Source organism: Lepidochelys kempii, chromosome 5 (assembly GCF_965140265.1).
Source record: "Lepidochelys kempii isolate rLepKem1 chromosome 5, rLepKem1.hap2, whole genome shotgun sequence".
NCBI lineage: Eukaryota > Metazoa > Chordata > Testudines > Cheloniidae > Lepidochelys > Lepidochelys kempii.
Genome location: NC_133260.1, coordinates 80,746,399 through 80,760,480, shown reverse-complemented (window position 1 = coordinate 80,760,480; position 14,082 = coordinate 80,746,399). Strand labels below are relative to the sequence as shown.

The window sequence follows — 14,082 nt, the reverse complement described above, 5'->3', positions numbered from 1 at the left end:
CTGTCAATACTTACCTCTAAGTGTCTACAGACAGATTTTAATAGCTTGTAGGTTGTGTCTCTGGAGAGTAAGGAGACAAATATGTACTGAAAGACAAAAGTAATAATTTACATAATTATTGTTTGAAAAAATATTTTGCACTAGTTTCGTCTTATCAATTATTAACAGGGTGCACTTGCTGGTTCAGCAATTACTTTCAAAGGCCTGCAGATAGTAAAGCATGGCCTAGAAGATATGAAGTAAAGAACACAGTTTAAGAGTTTTACAAAGAAATGTGGACAAGGCTTATCATAATTTGCCAAAGCCTGCAGTCCACACCCAGGTAAGATTCAGAAATTTTGCTTGGTAAGGACTATAAGAATAGGTGCAGTATAGTTTCCCCATCCCACTCAAATTGGGGGGTGGGGGGGCGAATCAACTTGCCTTACCCTTCCCTCCCTGGTCAAATTATATTGAAAATCAGACTCCTTCCATTGATATTGTAGGAATTCTCAGATATTTTTAAAAAGACAACAAAAAAGAAGAAACAATCCTGAATACTAACATGGGCTGCTATTATGTTGGAATTGAACTAAATTAGATTGTTACTGGTTAGACAGGAGATCACCAAGCAGAGTCGGAGGTGCTGCAGGAGGTGGGGCTGCTGATCCAGTAGATGATACTTTTCCCTCCAAGCCCTGCTGCCACTGGACAGGCCTCCCTGCAGCTTCATAAAGGGCCCCCAAAATAGGTTCATTTCCTCAGCTGTTTTAGCTCCATCCTGGATTGCCATGTAGTAATCTAGGAGGTTTGCAGGTCCATGGAGAGCTGCTGGTGCCCTGCTTCTCTATACCCCTCTCCTCTCTCAGTACCCTGAAAAGCTGCATCTCCTGTGGGTCCCAGGGGAAATATGATACTCTGGAAGATTGAAGCACCCCTTTCCCACAGGACAGGCAAAGAGAAGGTCCCCTCAGAGGGGTGCTTCAGGCTGTAGAGTTGGTCAAATCCTGCAGGGCTAAGTTTTGTGTAACACTAAAATGGCCACATGGGACTGGTCTGTGCCTCTATATTCTAAAACAGCCACCTGGCAACTGCTCCCTCAAGATTCCACCATGACAAATTCTAGGAATAAGTAGAGAAGAAAGCAAGAGAGGTCAAAGATAACCCCACACTTACCCGGTCACTGACTGTTGCTATGACCAGAGCATTTGGCACCAGAAGGGCAGTTTTGGTTTTCTTTATTAGTGTTATGGAGAGCACAGGAATACTAATCTGAAATGAAATGATCACATTGTTAGAATGCCAAAATAATATAATACTTCAGTCACCTTATTGGTTATATACAAGTAGCAGTTCGTGTGAAAACCAATCCACTAACATAGATCAAGAATGTTGAAACACTAGCTCATCTTTTCCAGGGCCTCGTTTTGATTGTTACACACAATAGGTGTGGGTTGAGGTAAGGAACTCTATTTTTTTTTATCTCGCTCAAGTGTAAATGTTAATTCATCAGCTATGTTTTACTCTAACAAGAGTTTGTGAAGCATGTAAGAAACAAAAGCAATTCCCCTCCCCCTTTCTGGGGTCTAGAGTTTTCAGAAGAGGTCTGCATTTATTCTAATTTTGCAGAACATGCGGGTCAGCAAATGGTGTAAAAGAAGCAAGGTCCCGTAGCAGACTATTTAGGAAAAGAAACATTCCAGAACATAGATTGCAGGAGATACAGGTCAAAGAATCAACATATTTCAAACTCTGCCCCACTACTTATACAGTGCCTAGTTTGTGACAAGCAGCTGAGTAAACGGTTCAGATCTTTCAGCATAACTAAAAGGATTTAGCCAATCCATGCTAAATATAAACACATCTCCATGTATGCTGTTCATCCTTTTTGCAAATACACCTGCAAATTATACTTTACATAGGTCAGTACTTTCAATACTTTTCCTTCCTATAGTTCCATACAGCTTCATTAGCAAGATCATATGCTTGATCACAAAGTTTGGTTTCTAATGAGGACTTCTCTTAAGTTTCAGGGTGTTTTAGTTCAGGGGTTTGGTATGGGCCACTTCAAAATCCCATATTACTAGAGGAGCATGAAGGGCAGGCTCTATTTCCAATAAAAGACTGGCTGGTAGCAAGACAGGCAGATGTGATACTTTAGGCTATACAGAGGATGGAATGGTCACCCTGTTAGAATTCCTGTTATTTACACTTCTCTCTGGACTCTGCATCAGTCAGACTAAGGGTATGTCTACACTACAAAATTAGGTCGATTTTATAGAAGTAGATTTTATACAGTCAATTATGTACGTCCCCACTAAGCGCATTAAGTCGGCAGAGTGCGTCCTCAATACTGTGGCTAGCATCGACTTACGGAGTGGTGCACTGTGGGTAGCTATCCCACAGTTCTCGCAGTCTCCGCTGCCCATTGGAATTCTGGGTTAAGCTCCCAATGCCTGATGGGGCAAAAACATTATTGCAGGTGGTTTTGGGTACACGTTGTCAGTCGCCCCTCCCTCCCTCCCTCCCTCCCTCCCTCCGTGAAAGCAACGGCAGACAATCATTTCACGCCTTTTTTCCTGGGTTATCCATGCAGACGCCATACCATGGCAAGCATGGAGCCCGCTCAGTTCACCGCTGCTGCTGTGAGCATTGTAAACACCTTGCGCATGATCCTGGAGTATGTGCAGAACTGGGCTAAGAGACGCCAGCACGAGGATGATTGTGATGAGGACATGGACACTGACTTCCTGAAAGCATGGGCTGTGGCAATTGGGACATCATGGTGGCAGCGGGGCTGGTTGATACAGTGGAACACTGATTCTGGGCCCGGCAAACAAGCACAGTCTGGTGCGACCGCATAGTGTTGCGAGTATGGGATGATTCATAGTGGCTGCGAAACTTTTGCAGGCATAAGGCCACTCTCCTTGGACTTTGTGAGTTGCTTTCCCCTGCCCTGAAGTGCAGGAATACCAAGATGAGAGCTGTCCTGACAGTTGAGAAACGAGTGGCAATAGCCTTGTGGAAACTTGCAAGGCCTGACTACTACTGGTCAGTCGGGAATCAATTTGGAGTGGGCAAGTCTACTTGTGTGGACTGCTGTGATCCAAGTAGCCAATGCAATCATTGACATTCTGTTCTCAAGGTTAGTGACTATGAGAAATGTGCAGGTCATATTGGATGGCTTTGCTGCAATGGGGTTCCCTAACTGTGGTGGGGTGATAGACGGAATGCATATCCCTATTTTGGCACTGGACCACATTGCCAACCAGTATGTAAACCGCAAGGGGTACTTCTCAATGGTTCTGCAAGCACTGGTGGATCACAAGGGACATTTCACCAACATCAAGGTGGGATGGCTGGGAAAGGTGCATGATGCTTGCATCTTTACGAACTCCGGGCTGTTCGAGCAGCTGCAAGAAGGGACTTACTTCCCAGACCAGAAAATTACTGTTGGGGATGTTGAAATGCTTATAGTTATCCTTGGGGACCCAGCCTACCCCTTACTCCCATGGCTCATGAAGCCATACACAGGCAGCCTGGACAGTACTAAGGAGCAGTTCAACTATAGGCTGAGCAAGTGCAGAATGGTGGTAGAATCTGCCTTTGGATGTTTCAAAGCTTGCTGACACTGTTTGCTGACTAGGTTAGATCTCAGCGCAACCAACATTCCCATTGTTATTGCTGCTTGCTGTGTGCTCCATAATTTCTGAGAAAGTAAGGGGGAGACGTTTATGGTGGGGTGGAAGGTTGAGGCAAATTGCCTGGTGCCAGATAGCAGGATGATTAGAAGAGCACAGCTAGGCGCACTGCGCATCAGAGAGGCTTTGAAAACCAGTTTCATGATTGCCAGCCTACAGTGTGACAGTTGTGTGTGTTTCTCCTTGCTGCAAACCTACCCCCTTTGTTGATTTTAATTTCCTGTAAGCCAACCACCCTCCCCCCTTCGATCACAGCTGGCAAAGGAAATAAAGTAACTATTGTTTTGAAACCATGCATTCTTTCTTTATTAATTAAAAAAAAAAAAGTGAGATAACTGACAAGGTAGCCCGGGTGAGAGAGGAGGGAAGGACAAGGTCACATTGCTTATTGTAGCCACACTACAAATCAAAACTGTTTGAATGGCAGCCTTCTGTTGCTTGGGCCATCCTCTGGAGTGGAGTGGTTGGGTGCCTGGAGCCTCCCCTCCACGTTCTTGGGCATCTGGGTGAGGAGGATATGGAACTTGGGGAGGAGGGCAGGCGGTTGTACAATGGATGTAGCGGGGATCTGTGCTCTTGTTGGCTTTCCTTCAGCTCCAACAGATGCTTCATCATGTCCACTTGCTCCCCCATTAGCCTCAGCATCGCCTCCTGCCTCCGCTCTTCGCGCTCACTTAATTCTTTCTTGGCCTCTGCCACTGAGTGCCTCCATGCATTAAGCTGTGCCCTATCAGTGTGGGAGCACTGCATAAGCTTCAAAAATATTTTTTTTGCCTTCTAATCTGTGATAACCTCAGGGACGGAGATGATAGAGGGAGCATAGAAACATTTGCATCTGGGGGGAGATAAAAAGGGAGAGTAAAATTTAAGATGATACATTTCTGAGAACAAAAGGGAGACACTGTCATAGTGAATCAAGCAATTCACAGCAGACAGCACATGTGCTTTAGGTACAAGATCGCATTTTGCCTTTTATATTGAGCGCCTGCCGGTATGGTGACATATCACAAATGGCTGGGCAACAGAATTCGGTTTTCAGGCAGCCATGGTAAGCCAAAGGGTAAATGGGGTTGGCTTCTTACAGCTTCATAACCATAGGCGCCGACTCCATGGGAAAAATTGGTGGGTGCGGAGCACCCACCGGCAGCTCCCCGCCCCGCCAGCTCACTTTCACGCTCCGCTCCACCTCCACCCCCACCCCTGAGCGGGCCGATGCATCCTGCTTCTCCTCTCTCCCTCCCAGCACTTGTGCCGTGAAACACCTGTTTCGCGTGGCAAGCCTGGAAGGGACGGGGGAGGAAGGGGATGCAGTGTGCTTTGGGAAGAGGTGGGGCCAGGGCAGGGATTTGGGGAGGGATCCAACAGGGGCAGGGAGGTGCGGAGTCGGGGTGGGGCCAGGGTGCAAGCACCCACTGACACCAACAAAAGTTGGCACTTGTGTTCATAACAGATGGGAATGGTTTCAAACTGCAGTGCCATCCTTTCCCATAGCAAGGAATGCCGGTTGGTTTCACATTTAAAAGGAGGGGCCGCGGTTTTCGGATGAATGTGCAGCACACACCTTCTGCCACCCCACTGCATGGCTATTCTCCGGGATGGTCCTTTTTAGCCAAACACAAACAACCTAGCATGAACGGGGTCCTTTTACTGTTCCCTTACAAAAATTCCCCTATTTCAACCAGGTGACCATGAATGATATCCCTCTCCTGAGGCTAACACAGAAAGATATAGACCGAATGTTGCTTGAATACGACCAAAACCCAGGACCATTTGCTGCCATGCTTTGCACTGCAATGATTCCAGACTTCTTGCTACTGGCAAGCCTACCGTGGAGGACGAAATAAGGCCGCCCTCCCCAGAAACCTTCTGCAAAGGCTTTCAGAGTTCCTCCAGGAGAGCTTCATGGAGATGTCCCTAGAGGATTCCCGCTCCATCCCCAGACACGTTAACAGACTTTTCCAGTAGCTGTACTGGCCACGAATGCATCCTAATTCTTCAGGGCAAATCAAACATTAAACACTATTGCTTTTAAACCCTGTACCGTAGTTACAAATGTGCACTCACCAGAGCCGCCTTTTCCGGCTTCAGGGTCGGGGATCCCGCCTTGGGAGGATATTGGCTCCTGGCTGCTGGGGAGAACGGATTCACCGCTTGCCTGCTGCGCATTCTCCTCCTCCTCTTCCTCATCCACAAAATTCTCCTTCCTGTTGTGTGAGACTCCCCACTTTCAGGTGTCCATGGACAGTGGTGGGGTAGTGGTAGGGTCCCCCCCCAGAATGCCATACAGCTGATCATAGAAGCGGCATGTATGTGGCTCTGACTTGGAGCGACCATTTGCCTCCTTTGTCTTTTGGTAGGCTTGCCTGAGCTCCTTGACTTTCATGCGGCACTGCTCTGTGTCCTTGTTGTAGTCTCTCTCAACCATGCCCTGTGAGATTTTGGCATATATACTAGCATTTCTTCTTTTTGATTGGAGTTCGGCGTGCACAGATTCTTCTCCCCATACAGCAATCAGATCCAGTGTCTCCCTTTTGATCCATGTTGGAGCTTGTTTGCAATTCTGGGGGGACTGCATGGTCAACTGTGCTGCTGAGCTTGCCACGCTGACCAAACAGGAAATAAAATTCAAAATTTCCTGGGGCTTTTCCTGTGTACCTGGCTAGTGCATCGGAGTTCAAAGTGCTGTCCAGAGCCGTCACATTGGAGCTCTCTGGGATAGCTCCCGGAGGCCAATACCATCAAATTGTGTCTGCACTACCCCAAATTCGACCCAGCAAGGTCCATTTTAGCACTACTCCCCTCACCAGGGAGAAGTACAGAAGTCAATTTTAAGAGCCCTTTAGGTCGATGGAACGGGGTTGGTTGTTTAGACGCATTCATTTTAAAATCGACCTAACTCGGCTAAATTCGACCTAGCCCCGTAGTGTAGACCAGGGCTAAGACATGCGAGAGATTAGGAGAGAGGGGAATGTGTCTAAAATTTGGCTAATAAATGACCTTTCATAGCACTGAATTGAAAGTATAGTACTGCAAACGAAGAATTATAATAAATTGAAATAGACTTTATTTATGGAATAATCTATCATCTTTTAGTTGTTAGCTTCTGTTTATGAAGGGCCTCTAAGGAAAGCAGTACTGAGACATGAAATGGTCTCTCATTATGTTTTGGCTAACCTGCCTATCATCACCAATGCTTTTGCTTATATTTAGCCTGGGTATGACATTTTGTCATTCACCATTTTAGGGATGGCTAACCAAATGGATACTCTACCCTTGCCCTAAAGGCTAGAGAAGAGGTCAAGGCCACTTTGATCAAAAGCCATTGATAATAAGTTTATTGATAAAAGAGATGGACCTGAATCAAAGCTTCATGTTCAAAACCCTTGAGGGTTTGGGAGGCTTGGATCCAAAATTTGCAACTCTGGCCCACCTCCAGTTCTCAATTTTGTGTGTGTGTGTGTGTGTGTGTGTGTGTGTGTGTGTGTATACATGAACTTCTACTTTGCCTGCTTACTATGCTGTTTTCACATCAAGACCAGAATGCCTCTAACCCACTTCTTTAAAACTCTACTGAAAATTGCCTGTCTACCTCAACCTGCTTTCTTTACCTTTCCCCAGGGATGCTAGAACAATTTGTCTGGTGTGTGTGCGCTGAGAGCCATTGAACCAAACTGTAAACCCTGTATATGATGTAAACCACTTCAAGCCAGGGGGTGAAGAAGCACCCCCAGAACTTCTAATTCCAGTACCTATGCCTTTACCGCTTGTTTGTATCATATGTTGTGTAGTTAGATGGTAAGAATTTCTGAACAGGGCTTTGTTTGTAAATTTTTTCTGGAAAATGACTCCATTTCAGCATTATCAAATAAATATATTTAAATAGAAATAGGTCAATTAAAAAGATATTCTGCAAACTTCATCAAATAGAGTAATTCCTACTGTGCTAAAGTTTAATGAAGTTTCTGCTTCATACTATTTTGGTGGCCGATATTAGCTGTGATATCCTAGTTCAAAAAGAGGAAAAAAAAAATCTAAGTGGGATGGAATACCCATTTCCTACACTCTTATGCCAGCAATTGTTTACCAGGGAGAATCACTGAGAGACCATTTCACTTCTACCCATCTGTGCTATCCATCTGCAATACTCACTGTCCAGAGGACTGAAACTGTGGACAACTTGGAAAAAAACAAGTAGAGAACTACGCAGGACAACCTGATATTGTGATTCAGAAGTGTGATTCACTCTTGGGAACCACACTTGTAGTTGTTGCACAGCCCAGAAGAGGGCCTGCTAGGCTCCAGTACCAAGATGTGGCTACCTGGAGAGGCACCAGGAGGAAACCTGCTAAATCATCTTTTGAGGTTTAAACAGCATTGCAATAAAAACCTCTTACTTATTCAACAAATAGGGCTTTGCTACTCAGAACAAATCAGTCATACCAGAACTCGCCACTTATACTTCATACTCTGAGAACTGATTAGTTGAAATAGCTACCTTTCTCAGGGCTTAAAACAATACTACCTTATAGAAACAGAAGTTAGAGATAGAAAACATCCATTAGATTGTGTAGTCCAGCTCCTTTTCAGTAAGGAATTGTTTCTTATGACAACTTTTCCTGTTTTTGGTCAGACTAGTTTTAAGAGTTCCAAGCAATGGAACATTATTATATTATTCCTAATTACATTTCCTATTCTCTTCCCCTTTTTGTTGTTGGCACCTGTGAAATATTTGTAGGCTTATCATGCACGCATACAGGTTCATTAGCTGCTACTTAGCAAAGTTATGAATGTTTATTTTAAGTCTTTTCTTGTAGGTCAGTCCTTCCTGATTGCTAATCATCGTTACTAGTCTCTGAATTCCTTCAATTTCTCAAAAAGAAAAGGAGTACTTGTGGCACCTTAGAGACTAACCAATTTATTAGAGCATAAGCTTTCGTGAGCTACAGCTCACTTCATCTGTGAGCTGTAGCTCACGAAAGCTTATGCTCTAATAAATTGGTTAGTCTCTAAGGTGCCACAAGTACTCCTTTTCTTTTTGCGAATACAGACTAACACGGCTGTTACTCTGAAACCTGTCATTATTCAATTTCTCAGTATCTTTCCAACAGGTAACTTTGGTGCAGTTGCATCACAATCATATACAGAGACACTGTATAGCCCCATGCACTATGATGGGATGTTTCTGTGTCCCATATGTCACCCCCAAACTATAATGTATTTTGAAATCATAACACATTGCTAAATGTCTAATTCTTAACTCTCTTTCCGCATTACTGACTTCCCAGGTTTATCCCTCCCATTGAGTGCGTGTCAGATTACATTTCCTCACGTATGTTAGCTTGCATACTTTAAAGCTGAACTTCAGTTTGGTCCAAAATCTGCCACTGATACTTGTGCTGAGCATCAGCTTACTCTACAAATAGTCTCATTAATTTCAGTGGAACTACATGCCAAGGAAGTTTGTACTCAATGAGCAAGGGTGGCACAACATGACCCTTTTGTTAATTTCAGCTTCCTTATTTGCTCTCTATGGCTGTTATTAAACACTTGTGCCATTTCCCCATTCATGTCAAAAAATTAACTATGACTAAAGCAATCTATTAATTCACAACAAACAGTACCTCAGTTACCTGAGTCATGTAATAGCACACCTTGCAAATGCAATAAGCTACTATTATGAACCACAATTTATCATTCTTTAAATCTATTTTACATTCTGAAAAAAAATTCCTCCAAATATCAGGTGTGTCCTATTAAGGCCTTTGACCTGATTTCCTTCCTGGGCTGATAACTTTTTAATCCATTTCTCTAACTAAGTCAAAAGGTATGGCATCAGCATCCTAGTAATTATAGGACGAGGAAAGGGTGTGCATCTAAATCTGATTCTCATTCAAGGAAATGTACAAGTATTTTAAACGTTCAGAGCACAGTATTCCCACTAAAAAGAACCACCCCCCAAAACTCAGCTACACTGATTTGTTTCAGTGAGAACCCAAGGACAAGAAGTAAGGGCAAAATTCATGTTGAAAACAGAAATCTCTTCAGGCAGGGACCTTCTCTTATTATCCATATGTACAGTGCCTAGTGTAACAGGGCCCAAGACGTACTTGGAGCCTTCATACCTTGATATACAACAACTAGATTAACTTCAAACATGAAAATCTCTTTCCCAAAACAGCCAGTACTGACTACAGGGATAAGTCTGAAACCTCCACAACCCACCTCTCCCCTTCCCAGCATACCCACAGGCAAGAATACAGAGCACTGGGTCCAGTGGCCTCCCTCAGTCACTCCACAGAGGGAGTAACAACAGCGGTTGGGAGAATGTGTTTCCCCTACCTTCCCACGCCTCCTCAACTCCCAAACCACACCCTGTCAATTGTGCTTCTCCTCTTTGTCTCCTCCATCCCCTTTTTATTTCTCTCTTCTCTTCCACTTCTACCCAGACCGTCCCCCCAACACCTCTAGATTTGTAGTACAAGTAATTATAAACAAACATTAAAAAAATTCAGACATGGAACAAACAAGATGTGGGCTTGTCAGTACTGTGATCACTGCATATTGAATGCCTTTTCTTGCTCTCCTCCCCAACTTTGACTTTGGGCTTTTGGGACTGCAAAATGGCTGACTGGTGCTTTTGGATATTACTGCAATATAGTTGTTAGTGTTCAGTAATGCTCAGGCAAGAAGATAAAAGGCTTAACACCACTCGTGCATATTAGAAGAGTGTCAATTTCTAGAAATCACCAAGATCCCAGAGAATTTCATTGCTTTTTGTACACAGAGATGCTACTAACCTTGGTGTCTTTACCAAAGACTTTGGAATGAAAACAAATCCAGTTTTCAGATATAAATAACTTTCCTTGGTACAGAATTTCTTTCTGTAGAGCACAGGTAAAACCTATAAACATTAAAAAGAATAATAAAAAAAGGGAAATAAGGACAATCCAGGGAATTACAGACCAGTCAGCTTAACTTTGGTACCCGGAAAGAGAATGGAGCAAATAATTAACCAATCAATTTGCAAACATCTAGAAGATAATAAGGTGATAAGTAACAATCGGCATGGATTTGTCAAGAACAAATTGTGTCAAACCAATCCGATAGCTTTCTTTGACAGTGTAAAAAGCCTTGTGGAGGTGGGGGGGGGGCAAAGAGGGGGAGAAGCGGTAGATGTGGTATATCTTGACTTTAGTAAAGCTTTTGATACGGTCTTGCATAGCCTTCTCATAAACAAACTAGGGAAATGCAACCTAGATGGAGCTACTATAAGGTGGGTGCAAAACTGGTTGGAAAACCATTCTCAGAGAGTCTCCGCGCTGATTAGGCCTCAACTGGAGTATTGTGTCTAGTTCTGGGTGCCACATTTCAGGAAAGATGTGGACAAATTGGAGAGAGTCTAAAGGAGACCAACAAAAAGGATTAAAGGTCTAGAAAACATGACCTATGAGGGAAGATTGAAAAAAAATTGGGTTTGTTTAGTCTGGAAAAGAGAAGACAGAGGGGGGACATGATAACAGTTTTCAAGTACGTAAAAGGTTGTTACAAGGAGGAGGGAGAAAATTTTTTTTCTTCCCCTCTGAGGATAGGACAAGAAGCAATGTGCTTAAATTGCAGCAAGGGAGGTTTAGGTTGGACATTAGGAAAAACTTCCTGACTGTCAGGGTGATTCAGCAATGGAATAATTGCCTAGGGACGTTGTGGAATCGCCATCATTGGAGATTTTTAAGAGCAGGTTAGACAAACACCTGTCAGGAATGGTCTAGATAATACCTAGTCCTGCCATGAGTGCAGGGGACTGGACTAGATGACCTCTCAAGGTCCCTTCCAGTTCTATGATTATTCAGCACCTTTAATACCTGCAGTCCAGCTAGGGTTGCCAATTTTGGTTGGGATGTATTCCTGGAGGTTTCATCACAGGACATAATTTTAATTAAAGATTATTTTTTAATTCCTGGAGGCTCCAGGATGATCCTGCAGGATTGGCAACCACAAGATGAGCAGAGGTGCTTTAAAAATATCCTGTGCTATTCATAAAAATAAATTGATACATCTCTTTAAAGCACATGAAAGAGTTAGTTATGCACAGAAAAATCTTTAGCGCTCAAACCTTCATGAGTCGGAACTCTGATAAACCTTCAAGGTATTAAAAATGCATTGTAAATAGGGATGAGACAAATGAGTTAAGAAGAATTCAGGAAGTTTCTTACACATGCTGTACTCCTCAATGGAAGGTTTTACATTTAAGTTCGGAAAGATACACACTGTGAAAAAATCCATTCAGCTAAACTGCTCTTATAACAGATGTTCTAGATCCACTACGTAAATGAACAACTGACAGCTTCCATTGTCCTGTCATGGATTCACTTTGCATTCTGGGACAGATAAAACAAGGGTGTGGTACTTACTTTGCTTCAGTGGCTCTGTAGTTGGAACATCCAGAAATAGCTTGTGATAGTGAGCATTTGCCTTGAACTAAAATTAAACAAACACAGAGCACATTTTGGTTATTCCTTCATTAAAATATATTTACCCCCCCTTAATCTGCACACTTGCTTTCTCCTTTAGCATCCTCTATACCACGGTGGGCAAACTTTTTGGCTTGAGGGCCACATCGTGTGCAAAACTGTATGGAGGGCCGGGTAGGGAAGGCTGTGCCTCTCCGAACAGCCTGGGCCCTGCCCTCTATTTGCCCCTCCCACTTCCCGCCCCCTGTCTGCCCCCCTCAAAACCCCAACCCATCCAACCCCCCCGCCCCGCTCCTTGTCCCCTGACCCCCCCCTTCCAGGACCCCTGCCCTTAACTGCCCCCCTAGGACCCCTCCCCCTATTTAATCTCCCCCCATTCCCTGACTGCCCCCCTGAACCTCTGCCCCATCCAACCACCCCTGTCCTCCAACTGCCCCCTGGGACCTCCTGCCTCTGGCCCCAGCCCTCTTACCATGCCATGCTGCCCAGCCAGAGCCAGCCCCGCTGCCGAGCTGCCCAGCATGAGCAGGCAGCCCCGCTGCCCAGAGTGCTGCCTGCGTGGCGGCGGGGGAGGGGCCGGGGGCTAGGCCTCCAGGCCAGGGGCTCAGGGGCCCAGCAGGACGGTCCCCCGCGGGCCGTAGTTTTCCCACCTTTGCTCTATATCTCAGGTACTATGGTGATTAGTGCTACAGAAATGCAGTTAAATGAATAAATACCCCCTTATTCTCAAATTCACCAGTTCTGGAAGTAAAAAATTGCCTTATAGCTCTTCTTTTAAACACCTTAAGAGAAGAGAGCTCAATGCATATTTTATCTGTGTTTGTACAACCTTTATACAACAGAAAGATAGCACTAGTTTTAGTGGTGTGAGAGTGGTACATCCATACTGAGCTTTTCACTAACTTTACAGAGAGAGTCCTCCAGCTCTGCTGTCTGAATAAAGCACTATCTTCTGCAGAGATGATAGAGAAGGAGACACTAGTAACTCCATAGTTAGAGCTGAATTTTCTTCTACAGCTGTACCATCTGTATGTGATGTGAAGAAATTTACAAAGGCAGGGCAGGAGGGGAAATAACACTACTCAACTCTGGGGGCAAAACTACATCCAAACTCCAGCTTAATCAGAGGACAGCAAACAAAAAAACCTCAAAGAACATTTCAAAGTGAGAAATATAGGTTCTAGATGTTGCCACATGAGAGTATCTGCACCAGTAAGTAGATGTGTTATATTTAGAATAGATATGCAAAGGGCAAGGGAGACGAGAGAGAGAATATCCCACGGGTGAACTTTTCCAAAAGAATGACATTCTAAAATCTTTTGAACTAAACTGGAAAAGTCATCTTCTGCTCCTGTTAAAGATTGTTCCTTTGTCTCAAATCCTCAGTGGCTGTACTTGGTAGTAAGGCTTCACCTTTTGCACTTACCATGTTTCACTCAATCTCAAAGGCACTGTAAATATCATTACAGTACAATGAACAGTGCTGTTACTGGGCCAGACAATGATAGTATAGTCATTTACTCTAACTAAAAACACATGTTATCTCTATATTACCTGATTTGAGGCATGTTTTTTCCTTTCAGGCTTGGAGTCACTCTTGATATCTGTTGTCAGGAGGGGGCTGTCCACACTGATCTTTGTCCTGAGGGTAAGAAAACATTCCTAATACCATGCTTAGTGTCATTTCATTAGTTTTATTACCATCTGGATGTATATTTCTGTCTATGCACATATTCATCCTTTGTTAACTGTCATTCTTATTCTCCTGTCTCTTGATGACAGCAAAGTGGATAAGGATAGCTAACATCAATTTCAGAACATGGCAAGTCTCACAGATCGATGAAAAGCCTTTTAACGTTAGAGGGAATGTTCATTTGTGGTTTGGAATAAATTAACTACTGTTCATTTCTTTTGTATACTTTGTTCACCTTATA

General features: G+C 43.9%; 1 protein-coding gene across 7 annotated transcripts in view; it reads right to left on the bottom strand.

Moving 5' to 3' along the window:
• The window catches only part of GRAMD2B (GRAM domain containing 2B), a 75,427-nt gene that overhangs the window by 14,937 nt on the left and 46,408 nt on the right, over nucleotides 1–14,082 (bottom strand). For all 7 annotated transcript variants that reach the window (XM_073344843.1, XM_073344846.1, XM_073344842.1 and 4 more), the window contains 5 exons: nucleotides 13,703–13,790; nucleotides 12,089–12,155; nucleotides 10,478–10,581; nucleotides 1,156–1,251; nucleotides 15–86 (listed from right to left, as the gene is read on the bottom strand). In XM_073344843.1, the coding sequence (XP_073200944.1) occupies nucleotides 15–86; nucleotides 1,156–1,251; nucleotides 10,478–10,581; nucleotides 12,089–12,155; nucleotides 13,703–13,790 (427 nt within the window). The remainder of the gene's footprint in view (nucleotides 1–14; nucleotides 87–1,155; nucleotides 1,252–10,477; nucleotides 10,582–12,088; nucleotides 12,156–13,702; nucleotides 13,791–14,082) is intronic.